The sequence below is a fragment of the Ranitomeya variabilis genome, chromosome 1, assembly GCF_051348905.1.
Source record: "Ranitomeya variabilis isolate aRanVar5 chromosome 1, aRanVar5.hap1, whole genome shotgun sequence".
NCBI lineage: Eukaryota > Metazoa > Chordata > Amphibia > Anura > Dendrobatidae > Ranitomeya > Ranitomeya variabilis.
This window is the reverse complement of record NC_135232.1, coordinates 959250631-959265498: the sequence shown is the minus strand read 5'-3', so window position 1 is coordinate 959265498 and position 14868 is coordinate 959250631. Positions and strand designations below refer to the sequence as shown.

General features: G+C 40.5%; 1 protein-coding gene across 1 annotated transcript in view; it reads right to left on the bottom strand.

The window, feature by feature from the left end:
- Positions 1-14868, bottom strand: part of EDNRA (endothelin receptor type A) — a 67658-nt gene that overhangs the window by 12319 nt on the left and 40471 nt on the right. Inside the window, exons 4-5 of the mRNA XM_077279298.1 lie at positions 11278-11476; positions 3936-4088 (exon numbers count right to left, since the gene is read on the bottom strand). Of these exons, the coding sequence (XP_077135413.1) occupies positions 3936-4088; positions 11278-11476 (352 nt within the window). The remainder of the gene's footprint in view (positions 1-3935; positions 4089-11277; positions 11477-14868) is intronic.

The following is a 14868-nucleotide window of genomic DNA, read 5'->3' as shown; positions in this document are numbered from 1 at the left end:
ATATATATATATATATATATATACACTCACTGGCCACTTTATTAGGTACACCTGTCCAACTTCTTGTTAACACTTAATTTCTAATCAGCCAATCACATGGCGGCAACTCAGTGCATTTAGGCATGTAGACATGGTCAAGACAATCTCCTGCAGTTCAAACCGAGCATCAGTATGGGGAAGAAAGGTGATTTGAGTGCCTTTGAACGTGGCATGGTTGTTGGTGCCAGAAGGGCTGGTCTGAGTATTTCAGAAACTGCTGATCTACTGGGATTTTCACGCACAACCATCTCTAGGGTTTACAGACAATGGTCCGAAAAAGAAAAAAAATCCAGTGAGCGGCAGTTCTGTGGGCGGAAATGCCTTGTTGATGCCAGAGGTCAGAGGAGAATGGGCAGACTGGTTCGAGCTGATAGAAAGGCAACAGTGACTCAAATCGCCACCCGTTACAACCAAGGTAGGCCTAAGAGCATCTCTGAACGCACAGTGCGTCGAACTTTGAGGCAGATGGGCTACAGCAGCAGAAGACCACACCGGGTACCACTCCTTTCAGCTAAGAATAGGAAACTGAGGCTACAATTTATACAAGCTCATCGAAATTGGACAGTAGAAGATTGGAAAAACGTTGCTTGGTCTGATGAGTCTCGATTTCTGCTGCGACATTCGGATGGTAGGGTCAGAATTTGGCGTAAACAACATGAAAGCATGGATCCATCCTGCCTTGTATGGAGCATCTTTGGGATGTGCAGCCGACAAATCTGCGGCAACTGTGTGATGCCATCATGTCAATATGGACCAAAATCTCTGAGGAATGCTTCCAGCACTTTGTTGAATCTATGCCACGAAGAATTGAGGCAGTTCTGAAGGCAAAAGGGGGTCCAACCCGTTACTAGCATGGTGTACCTAATAAAGTGGCCGGTGAGTGTATATATACACAGGTGCTTCTCACAAAATTTGAAAATCATCAAAAAGCTAATTTATTTAAGTTCTTCAATCCAAAAAGTGAAACTCATATATTATATAGAATCATTACAAACAGAGTGATCTACTTCAAGTGTTTATTTCTGTTAATGTTGATGAGTATGGCTTACAGCCAATGAAAACACAAAAGTCATTATCTCAGTAAATTAGATTATTTTATATTACCAGTTTGCAAAATGATTTTAAAATTTTAAATGTATGTTGGCTTACTGAAATGTATGTTCAGTAAATGCACTCGATACTTGGTCGGGGTTCCTTTTGCATCAATTACTGCATCAATGTGGTGTGGCATGGAGGCGATCAGCTTGTGACACTGCTGAGGTGTTATGGAAGCCCAGGTTGCTTTGATAGCAGCCTTCAGCTCATCTGCATTGTTGGCTCTGGTTTTTCTCATCTTCCTCTTGACAATACCCCATAGGGTTAAGGTCACATGAGTTTGCTGGCCAATCAAGCACAATGATACTGTTGTTTGGAAACCAGGTATTGGTACTTTTGTCAGTGTGGACAGGTGCCAAGTCCTGCTAGAGAATGAAATTTCCATCTCCAAAAAGCTTGTCGGCAGAGGGAAGCATGAAGTGCTTTGGTCTTCATAAAACACAGTGGAACTACACCAGAAGATGACATGGCTCCGCAAACCATCACTGATTGTGGAAACTTCACACTAAACCTCAAGCAGCTTGGATTGTGTGCCCCTCCACTCTTCCACTAAACTCTGGGACCTTGATTTTCAAATGAAATGAAAAATTTACTTTCATCTGAAAACAGCACCTTGGACCACTGAGCAACAGTCCAGTTCTTTTTCTCCTTGACCCAGGTAAGATGCTTCTGAAATTGTCTATTGGTCATGAGTGGGTTGACACAAGGAATACAACACTTGTAGCCCATGTCCTGGATACTTCTTTTTGTGGTGGCTCTTGAAGCAATGACTCCAGCAGCAGTCCACTCCTTGTGAATCTCCCCCAAATTTTTGATTGGCTTTTTTTTAACAATCCTTTCAAGGCTGTGGTTATCCCAGTTGCTTGTACACCTTTTTCTGCCACACTTTTTCCTTCCACTCAACTTTCCATTAATATGCTTGGATACAGCACTCTGTGAACAGCCAGCTTCTTTAGCAATGACCTTTTGTGGCTTACCCTCCTTTGGGAGTGTGTCTATTAGAGCTTTCTGGACATCTGTCAAGTCAGCTGTCCTCCCCATGATTGTGGAGCCTACTGAAACAGACTAAGGGACCTTTTTGAATGCTTACAAAGCCTTTGCAGGTGTTTTCTTGTTAATTATTCTAAGTTACTGAAATAATGACTTTTGAGTTTTCATTGGCTGCATAATCATCAACATTAACAGAAATAAACACTTGAAATAGTTCACTAATAAACACTTGAAATAGATCACTTTGTTTGTAATGACTCTATATAATATATGAGTTTCACTTTTTATCTTGAAAAACTGAAATAAATTAACTTTTGTTAATATTCTAGTATTGTGAGAAGCACCTGGCACGCTTTTCATGCCACAGTAAAAAAAAACATTAAGAAAGTCTGTTATATATACAATAAATCAAGTTTTTCTACGTATCATTTTCTGATTTAACTTTATATTTTAATAATATACACAGGGTATACAATATATGTACCTTGCTGTAATAGCTATCTGTATAGAGTAATGAATATGTATGCACTAATCTATATGTGCTATATACAAACTATGTGTTAGGGGTCGAGTTCCCGCCTCTGCACAGGAGGAGTCTCAAACCATCTCTGCTGCGGTCTCCCATTCTTCTCCAGCCGCAGTGGAGCCTGCTCAGCGGAGACGTCGGTCTCAGCGCCTGGCTCAACCTGATACTGTGCAAAGGGTTACTGCTGCCTTTCCAGGCTCAGCCATTGTAGCCTGTACTGGTCAGCGGCAAGCAGACATCTCTGGGACTGTCCTGCTTTTCCCCTTCTGAGCATGCCCAAGGTAAGGCCTCTCATTGGAGGTCAGGGGTCACATGCTCAGGTACTGCAGCAGCTCCCATTGGTCCTCTAGGAAGGTCCTGAAGTTGCTCAGGTACTGTGGCAGCTCCCATTGGTCCTCTAGGAAGGTCCTGAAGTTGCTCAGGTACTGTGGCAGCTCCCATTGCTCCTCTAGGAAGGTCCTGAAGTTGCTGCAGCTATAAAAGGTTTGCATGGCCGCACGGCCATGCGCTAGGATCAGCTTATGTCATGAGCTTTTGCTATTCAGTGGTCTTGTCTGCTTGTGGTCAGGGTCCGGCTGAAATAAGCCACTAGAATACCGGCACCTCTGGTGAGGAGTTTTGTATGGTGAATTCAGGGCTGGCGTAAAGCCATTAGAATTCCGGCTCCACCGGAGAGGAGGTGTTTGTGTGGTTGCTACTCCCTGATCACTGATTGCTTTTGCTCTGTTAGGCAGCGTTTTCCCTTCTGTGCGACTCTGAGAAGTAACAGGGTTCGCTTATACCGCCATATTGTGCCACCATTTGCTAGCGAACGCACCAATAATTATATCTAAATATACTCGGTGCGTTCCGCCAGCCCTAACACTATGTAACATCTGTGTTGCAGTATTTATGTCGCTTTAGTACTGGCCCAGTTGTACTGTTTCTATATATTTTACAATAAAATGTTCTTATGTGCTATTATATCAATGAAGCAGTGACATCATTATGTGTATCTACATTATTTACTTCCTTTTTTCTATTATCTGTAGGTTAGTTAGGAATAGTTGCCCACTGTCCAGGTATTTCCTGAGGCTCTTGGTCAAAAGGGGACAGAGTTTGTGAAAACCTCACCAAAAGAGGGCTGGAGGGACTGGGGCATTCCCCGAAGGAGGGGCTCGATTTAAGTCCCCAGAAACTAGGATCATGCTAGTAAAATATTTGTTTAATCTGTATACCATCTAAACACAGAAAATTAGCTCCCCAATTATTCAGATAGAATATGAATACTGTAATGTCAATTTACCTGCTTAAGATGCTCGCTCAGGGCTATCCTCAAACTTCCTTTCCTTTGGTGCAGCATTTCACATGTCATTAATGTATAAAATATTGCGGTACATGCCAGGGGAACACAGAAGTAAAAGCCAAACAACCACCAATCCTTTGCATACTGGTAAAACTAGAATGAAAAATAAAATAATATTAATTTGCATTGTTTTAAATTACCAACTCAAATAGAGCACACGTTCCCACTCATTTACTATACCAGCTAGTGGTAACCAACTACATCTGCTTCCTTAAAGGTGTCCATGTATATTTGGCCCACACCCACTTTTCTCAACTTCCTGATTCACATAAATATTTGGCTCGGACAAGAGCTCATAGTTTTTCATTAGGGAAAAGTACTGAGGGTGTAAGTTCAAACTTCCTGACTCTTTTCCTCCCAAACCATCATTTCCTGTTAAACATTCGGGAGGCCATCACACACAGTAGCTGGTCCCACTAAAAACTCAAGGTTTGCAAATTTTGATGTTGTGTATATGGCAGCCTTAAAGGGTATATCTGGGACTTCATGGAAAAACAAAAAATGTGCCTAAGCACTAACAGGCAGGTAATTGCAACTTACCTGCCTGATGTGCATGGCGCCATTCTTCCCCATCACAGAGCGGTCAGAGACTGCTCCTGCCTGGGGTTTAGCTACCTCTGCTGATGCGATGGGGCATGACTTCCAACGTCATTCTGATTGACTGCCGGCACCCCCAATTAGGCAGCGGGGATCTGTCGATAGAGCGGAGTGTAAAAGAAGCCTTCGCTCTGTAGACATGATGTCAGCAGAGGCAGCTGAATCCTCGGCAGTAGGGGTCTGTGACCACTCTGTGACGTGGAAGAACAGTGCACAACAGGCACAACAATGTCCACTGTCCAAATATTTCTGGACTAACTATATATATGATTTCCATATTTTGTGAAATTCTTGCTTATCAATAGAAAAATGTTTAGAATTGAGAGTCCTCAGTGGTTGATACCTTTTAATGGCTAACTAAAAAGATGGTAACAAATTGCAAGCTTTCGAGACTACACAGGTCTCGAAAGCTTGCAATTTGTTACCATCTTTTTAGTTAGCCATTAAAAGGTATCAACCACTGAAGACTCTCAATTCTAAACATTTTTCTATCTACTGGCTAACACGGTACCAAGATATATATCTTTCCTGCTTATCAATAGTGAAACAAAGTTTGGCAGACGTGTACAGAGTAAACCTTTTTATTGTAAAGATGGCCAATTATATGCTATAACCACATTTATGGACGTTACATCTTGGATTAAGAACATTCATCATAACAAAAAGCTCTTATTATATCTCACAATTTAAGAAATATCATTCCTTGTGTGCTGGTATTGGCAAACCTCTCTTTATGCTCACTGTACATACTGTAGCTTGATTTTTTGTAGATAAATACTACAATACGGCCAGGATTGGAGGCATGTGTGAAAAACTCATGAGTTGCATAAATCAGTTGCCAGGGTCAAAAATCGTTTAATGCTTAAATGGTCACTGACCTTTCAACAACCTTAATTAATAGTACAGAAGAAACTTTTTAACATACGGTATGTTTTGAAAGAAAATGCTTCTTTCTCCATGTATGAGTCATTCTTTGAAGTTTCAGAATACAGCCGCTTACAGGGAACCTGTCACCAGAAAAAATGCTATTAACCAGCAGATGTAGGGTTAATCTGCAGGTTAATATCATTATTTACCTGCCAGCCGGCCGAATGATGAGGGTAGAAAATGAGCTTTATTCCCCCCGGCAATATTCCAGTTTCAGTCATGGGGCAGTGCCAGTGTGGGTTCAGTCAGTGCTCCGAGTATACAGAGTGGTGGCTGTAAATTTGTCCTTGGCCCTGACTGACAGCCGGCTCCAATGTAGAGTCAATTCATCAGGCTGGGGGCACTGGCGCCACCCCTGTGACTGAAACTGGAATTCTGCTATGTTTCCTTCATAGCGTTTGGCTAAGTGCGGGAACCAGGCAGGTTAATTGCTCTATCAACCTGAAGATTAACTCCATGTCTGCCGGATAAGAGCATTCTTCTGATGACAGGTTCCCTTTAAGTTTATTTAGAGGGGAGTGGTGAAGGGAGGAGCACTGTGAGAGAACTGGCAGGGGGAGACACAGGCAGAGTTGCTGCAGCTTCTAGTGTTTTATCTCATATACAGGACAGTTTATTCTGTATACTAAGGTATACTTTAAGTTATTTACAAAATATTGATCTGATAGCAGAATCATTATATTATAGATATAATAAGAATGATCCCAGTGGCAGAAAACATTGGGTGGATACCGCAGGAAAGTGACAAGTGCTTTCTAGAAGATCGTCAATCTTTGTCAATGTGACTACTCACTTATTGTGTCATAACAAACATTCTCATTTATACATACTGTACATACAAATTGGAGCAGTAAAGAAAAACAAGACAAAAAATCTTATGTTAATATGTAGAAAGGTAATGTATTTTATTTTCCTGCTCTCATATGTGAAATAATATATTTCTGTGGAGGGCCTGTGACTGATTAAATATGGGCACTGAACAGGGCGTCCCTCTCTTCTTACATCAGGGCCCGACTGAAAAGGATAAAAGTGCTTTTGTTTTCCCTGCAGGTCCAGATGTTAACAATTTTCAACAGGAAGAGTGCATTTAAAGCAGGCTTCCTTGTGCACCACGATACTTCTGGAGGCCAAGCATTTCGATTTCCAAGAGAGATAAGCACTGGCCAACAACAGTTCTTGTTAAAGCAGTATTCCACTGAACGTGACCGACTAACAATATGACTCTTCAGGCATCCGAGGCAAAGCTAGTGAAAAGCTTGACCATAAATGATACTGATACATGTGTTGTGCTTCTCTAACTCTAATGTTCTTTCATAACACAGCTCATTGATCACTGTCTCGGTCTTTTACAAAAAATATTTAGAATTGAGAGTCCTCAGTGGTTGACACCTTTTAATGGCTAACTGAAAAGATGGTAACAAATTGCAAGCTTTTGAGACTACTCCGGTCTCTTCATCAGGGTTAGACCTGAGTAGTCTCGAAAGCTTGCAATTTGTTACCATCTTTTCAGTTAGCCATTAAAAGGTATCAACCACTGAGGACTCTCAATTCTAAATATTTTTCTATCCACTGGCTAACACTGTACCAAGATATATATCTTTCCTGTATCTGTCTTTTACATTACTTTATATGTATACCTGAAAAATTGAAGGTAATATTTGTAGTTAATTTCAACATTTTTATGTGACTCTGCACATAAAAAATTCTTGAAATATTCTAGCTCTAACTTAGAGCAGGCACTTTCCAATTTTTTACAGCTCACTCATCTACTTTGCAGTGCAGTCTTGGACAAAAAGAGCAGAGCACCTCATTATTATTAGGCCTCTTTCAGATGTCAGTGATTTTTCTGCTTTGTAAGAAATGGTTTACATTCAATGTTTTAGATCAGAGTTTTATAAGGCTTTTATAAGATTTTAGTCAGGGAGTCAGTTTACTTATATGAAAAAAATAAATTAATTACAAAGCTTCTCCTACCCATTGAAATGATAATCACTAGTTATGAGCGAGTGTGCTCGTTATTCGAGTTTTCAGAGCATGCTTGGGTGTTCTCCGAGTATCTTGGGCGTGCTCGTAGATTATGTTTGAGTCCCTGCAGCTGCATGATTTGTGGCTGCTAGACAACCTGAACACATACAGGGATTGCCTGCTTGTTAAGGAATCTCCACATGTATTCAGGCTGTCTAGCAGTCACAAATTATGCAGCTGCGGAGACACAAACATAATATACGAGTACGCCGAAATACTCAGAGAACACCCGAGCATGCTCGGAAAACTCGAGTAACAAGCACACTCACTCATCACTAATAATCACAGACATCACAATGATTGCACAGAGATTACAATGTGTGCTGTCAATGATTTTTCATGGACCGATCATTTTATTTTTGTAATTTTGATCCATAACTCAATTTAAAAACGGACATGTCTCCGTTATTTTTTTGCAAACGGTCCACCCGAAAACATGGACATATGAACAGCTCCATTTATTATAATGGATACTATCCATGAAAAAAATATGGAGAGAATAGGTGTGTGAAACTTGGACATCTGAACGAAGCCTTAAGGTACCTTCACACTAAACGACTTTGCATTGATAGCGATAGCGATCCGTGACGTTGCAGCGTCCTGGATAGCGATATCGTTGTGTTTGACCCGCAGCAGCGATCTGGATCCTGCTGTGATATCGCTCGTCGTTGCTGAAAGTTCAGAACTTTATTTGGTCGTCAGATCAGCGTGTATCGTCGTTTTTGACAGCCAAAGCAACGATGCCAGCGATGTTTTACAGTGGTAACCAGGGTAAATATCGGGTTACTAAGCGCAGGGCCGCGCTTAGTAACCCGATGTTTACCCTGGTTACCATTGTAAATGTAAAAAAAACAAACAGTACATACTCACCTTCTGCTGTCTGTCACACGTCCCTTGCCGTCTCCTTCCCGCACTGACTGTGAGTGCCGGCCGTAAAGTAAAAGCAGAGCACAGCGGTGACATCACCGCTGTGCTGTGCCTTACGGCCGGCACTCACAGTCAATGCAGGAAGCGGACGGCGGGGGACTTGTGACAGACAGCAGAAGGTGAGTATGTACTGTTTGTTTTTTTTACATTTACAATGGTAACCAGGGTAAACATCGGGTTACTAAGCGTGGCCCTGCGCTTAGTAACCCGATGTTTACCCTGGTTACCCGGGGACCTCGGCATCGTTGGTCGCTGGAGAGCTGTCTGTGTGACAGCTCTCCAGCGACCAAACAGCGACGTTGCAGGGATCGGCATCGTTGTCGATATCGCTGCAGCGTCGTTTAGTGTGAAGGTACCTTTAGGGTGTGAATTAGTGACAGTTGAAGTAAATTGCTGAAGGTGTATATAAAGCAGGATATGCACACATCTTAAGCACAAAGTACAAGGTTCATCAGATTGGCTGTGAAGATCCGTGGACTGGAAAGTAAAAACTCCTGCTTGGCTTGAGATGCAGACAAAGCAATCAAATGTATCCTGCCATTTGGATATAAAACTTCACTAATTTATTAGTACAACCTTAAAGGGTTCCAGGTGCATTAAAAATATTGCATCAAAGCATAAACAGTTTTCGGATATAGAACTGACCATGATTGTTTTATGTCAAAAAAATGTTGGTTTTCGCCTTGGTGCCATATTGTTAAAGTACCTGGAACTTCACCAATGAACTAATAAATTGGTGAAATTTTATATCCAAATGGCTGGATACCTTCATTTGTTTTATCTGTACACACCTTCCCTCTAATGTTTTGGTCTCTGTCAGTAGAGTCTATAAGCCTTCACTTACTGGAGACTTATAATCTCTGTCAATTGATTAACATTTATTTCAGCTTCCATAAACCATCCACGCCCTACTACACAGTCTCATACTGTGAGGTGGGGCTCACCAAGGAGGTACCCTACAGTTGTTGATAAAGTGTCGTCAAAGCGCTAAGTGGAGAGGTGGTTTTTACAGAAGTCATCATAAACTACCTTCGGTGGCTACAATCTTTTTTCTAGTAACATATCATTATGCTGGGTTCAGGAGGACACAATGGAGGATAAACTGAACAATATTTTTAGGTTTATCAAAGACCTCAACCACTGGTGGTGATGAAGACCTCACATCTACATGCTTTTGCTGAAGAAGCACTGTATTATAGACTGAAGCATTCTCTTTCATAGTTCTTTGCACAAATTAATATACTGGCCATATGCTCAGACTGCTTACAGTTGAAGTACATTTTGACTCAGGAATACAGTGATTTCATTTAATATATGGATTTAAGACTATATATTAACTAGTATATCTCATTTCACTGCACCTTTAATCACAATGTGATATATTCCCTGATAACAATATACTGTACACAATACAAAATATAATGATATATTATTCATATTTTACAATGGGTGTTGAAATGCAGTAAACTAGGAGATCTATTATTAAAATTTCAAAGTAAACTTTGATGAGTTACCGCTTTGTCCTTCCAGGTCTTTCATCTTTATAATAGAGTATAAACTGCCTTTCATGTTTCTAATAAATCATTACAAATTAGTACTATTGTCATCCACAATGTGTGAAGTGCGCTCTCCTAATTTCGCACCCTAAGCCTGTACTTCTTTTTTTAATGTGGAACTTAAAAGACCATTCTGTGATATTGTTAGCTACATTAATGTAGGCAGCGGGACGTCGCTGGATACTTTCAAGGACGTGCCGCACATTTACAGTATACAGAACATCCATACTGGATTGACATGTCATTACGTTTGTATTGTTGACATGCAATTTTATCAAAATAATTCTGTGGGAATCTCTTTTGATTCATGATTCAACACCAAAACCTCAGATCACATTGGCTTAATTTGTTACATTGACATAACATAGTGTCTGGAGTATGATGACCGTTGCATATGTACATCAACTCTGACAATGAATGTTTGGACATTGTGAATTTCCTTAAAGGGTTGCTAGATGCTGTCCACTTCTGAATCAGGAGGTGAGCGGCAATGATGACATTCCATCAGCTGGTGCCTCCAAGGTGCATGCAGTGCCGGTGGGTATTGTGCGCATGCCCTATTCAATGGCAATAACAGGTGCATAATACTAGACATGAGCCAATTTGCTCGGGTTCCCTCTTATTCGGCAAGCTATGACGCTTGCCGAATAAGCTGCAGAGGAAACCTGGCTTCCTGGATCGCTCCTGATAACCAGCTGATGTGTGGCGGCTGTGTGATAGTCATGACACATGCATGGAGAGCCCAACAAACAGGCGCCACACATGCAGCTGCAGAGCCGAACAGCTAATCCAGGAAGCCGGGTTCCCTCTGCAGCTTATTCGGCAAGCGCTATAGCTTGAGGGAACCTGAGCAAATTCACTCATCTCTACATAATGCCAGACAACCATCTAACATTATGCCGAGACCAGATGAATGGAAAATATTGTTTTTTTGACAAAATATTTTAGTTAATACTTTACGTCTGTGTGCCTCTGATTTTATATAGTGGCACATGGAGGTTTTTTTTCAAGGACTCCATGCAAATAAGTGGGAAAAAAAGTAGCATTCAGGATTACATGTCATATTATGAAGGTATGCATTGCTCCTAAGGAAGAATATTTTTCCTCATGAAAACACCAGTGATACACGTAATACAGACCCATAGCCATTTCTTTTGCCACCCTACAGGGTCTGGGCTCATGGCATTGCCCTCAGAGAAGATCAATATGAACACATAAACAAGAACATCATATATAGTATACACACATACCTCCATAAATGGGGATGTAGCATGGAACATGCAAGTACTAATCTGTTCTCCTCTGTAGTCAAACTGTATCATGACAAATCCAATAGCCTCAGGGATTGCGAGGACAAACGAGAGAACCCAGATGGAGACAATTTCAATAGCTGTGATAAGAGGGATTCCATTTCCTTGAACCCGGCTCCAGGATGCTACTGCCCTATACCTAAATAAGTGAAAATATATGAAATATGATATACACCGGTAGTTTATCAGTATGAGACATGTTCAGGGAGTTTCCAAAGGTCCCAATTGTGTTTTTAATCAAACTTATTATTCTTTCACGTTACAATGTACATAATTTTATATATATATATATATATATATATATATATATATATATATATATATATATATATATATATATATAGCTAGCATTGCTCTTAAGATTACCATCACATTTATATCACTCCTTTAATGGTTATAAACATATACACACAACAATAAAACATACAGTAAGAGGTTAACATCAAGCAATATACCTTTAATAAAGGAGAAGAGATGGGAAATAAAGTCTCCAAAAAAAAATATTACCGTAAGTCTGATTAATGGATAGATTAATGTTTCGATAGCTTATGTCTGCATAAAATGTGTAATATTTCTTATGAATATATTACTTGTTATTTACTGATGCTCATCCAGTGCTGTATTCACAATTCTGCTAGCTTTTTTACTGCTATGACTTTTCATCCCCCTGAAGCCAGTTGATGGTCCAATGTCTATCTAATCTACTAGCTAGATTTGTAAAAGGTAGAATTCTACATTCTATGATCTAAGCCAAGCTGTAAGTACTAGTGTTAATTGATTTTAAGTTGCAAACCATAAATTCTTTGTGTAGCTGTGTGTTTATGTCATTTAAAACAAAATAATACTCAATAATAAAAGGTTATTCAGTATAACTTTTGATTTATCCTAAACCTCTGCTTATTCTGGGGTCAGAAGTCCAGTGGGTGGTCTTACTCAATTGATAGCTATGTCTACATGCGCACTCAAACATGGAAGACTGTCAGTCATGGAATCACACCACCCACTAGTCTCCTAGACCAGAGAAGCCAATCAATATGTTTCAAACTATGCTGCTTTGTTCCACAGAACTATATATCAATCTCTGATTTAAAGAGTACCTGTCACCTTGGAAAATGCTACGTACCTGCAGATGTAGAGTTAAAGGGGTTCTCTGGTCCAAATCGATAAGTCTGCAGTCACTCTGTGTGACTGCAGACTTATGAATCACCCCCAGCACACGCACTGTATACTGAGGGGATTCACCGGTTTCTGAGCTGGACAGGAGGCTATGTATGAGTTATACATACCCCCAGCCAGAGCCCATCCAGTGGTCACAGCCTTGCTCCATATATTTGTATAGAGTGGGGTCGTGTCCTGACTAGAGATGTGGCCGTCCAGTTCGCGTGGCTGACTAGAGGGAGCAGCCTTGCTCTATACAAGTGTATGGAGCAAGGCTGCACCCACTGGATGGGCTCTGGCCGGGGGTATGTATAACGCATGCATACCTTCAGGTCCCGGCTCAGAAACTGGTGCGTGCGCTGTGGGGATTCATAAGTCTGTAGTCACACAGAGTGACTGCAAACTTATCGATTTGGACCACTTATCTGCAGGTAAATAGCATTACAATGTTGTCCGTCCACTTTACTGAAAGTGTGGCTACTGAGAGAAAATGCACATTGATTGTCAGCTCACTCTGTAGTCCCTCTGTGCAGAGCGAGCTGTCAGTCAGAGAGCCGGGATGTGTTTGCAGTCACCACTCACAGCTGAGTGAGCAGTCACTGTAGCCACTCCACTCCATGTATTCCTCTATGACTGAAAGCCGGCGGCTCCCAGAAGGAAATAAGTTAAATTCAGAATGACCAGGCAAAATTGTAATGCTATTTAACTTGTATCAGCAGTTAAATAGTGTTTTCTGAGGTGACAGGTTCCCTCTAAGTTTCACATTATTTCTGTAGCAAGCCTCAATCAATGAGTAAAGAGTCTAATCTGATACAATTTTTATTAAACATATTTAGTTTTACTTATGATCCTCAGATGTTTTCTTGTTAACTATTTGTAAGAATGGTAAAGGTTAAATATTGTATGGTAAAACACTAGTTAATTCTTGTAGATGTGTACCTGCTGCTTTGCATTACTGGAGATTACTGAAGATTATGCCATTGGCTTTGATGGTAATTTACTAGTTGATTTTTCGGAGAAGTGAGGTCACTGGTAGCTGTGTAGGATGTTCTGTCTGGTGCTGATCCACATCTGGCTGTTTTTATTAACAGCAATCATACACATTCTCCATGCAGATGTCTGCGTTGCAGTGTAAGCAGAGGAAGATCACAGAAGTGTTGTTGGATTCATGTATTTTGCTGTCTGGTTTTTATTAGTGTCCAAGAACTGTGGTTACCGGTTTAGGACATTAAACTTTTGAAATTCTCAACAAATGTATCAGATGGGAACATTTACACTATTTACATTTAGTGTACAATAATATGCTCTTGGCATTATAGGATAGGGAAGTCAGTGCCATTTGTACTAATGTGTTTCTTGAGAAGACAATATTGTACAGGAATATCTTAATTTCTTAGCAGCCAGGAAGACATTCTGGGAGAAATCATTTAGAGCTAGAATATTTTTGGGAATTTGTGCTAAACTTCTCTGTAGCCTTATATTCAGTGATTAGATGTAATTGGCTATAATTCAGTATTTACCTTTACAACCTTTACCTATTTAGAAATCTCAAAAAACTACCACTGCTTGATATAAAATACTGCTTTTAGCTGTACATATTTTTTGTAATATAGATGAATACTTCATCACAAGTAAATGCTATTTTTAAAAAAAATAAAACTTAGAATTTAAAATGGAGTTTCTTGTTGTTATTATAGATGAAATTCCACCAAATTTTTCATGTTGAACTGGACACAAAGATGTAATACTGGCTTCAGAAGCAGAATAAAATGTTTTTTTTATTTTTTAAATTTTGCCTCTTATTTATCTTTCCTTATATTTGGCACCTAAAAAGTTAACTTTTGTCAAGTCAAACTGGGCATTCAGATAGTTTTCACTAGGGGCATGTACATCTTCTCCCTGTATGACATAGCCCAACGATAAGTAGGCAGCAACACTCAAAGGAAAGAACACACCCTCTCCATAGCTTATAATTAGGGATGGGTGGACACCATGTTGGGGTCCGGCGTATGCTGCCGAACAGTTACAAAAAGTTTGGGTTCGGGTACCAGAAGAGTACCCGAACCGAAACCCAGACCCCCATTCACTTGAATGGAGGGCCTGAACATCCAGTATTTGCCACACTGTCATACAGCCAATAAACTGCGGTGACCTTGGTGAGATCTCCACTAGCATAGTGAGAAAAAGTCTCATGGCGAAGAGGTGAGCTCACGGCACTTCACCGGGAGAAATTCACTGTGGTGAATTTGATCTGCAGTGAACTCGCCTCTGTACTGTGAGACTTTTTCTCACTCTGCAGGCTGTGATTTCACCGAGGTAACCAAAGTTTATTGGCCCAGCTGGGAACACAGTCTCAGTGACCGGCGGTAACCT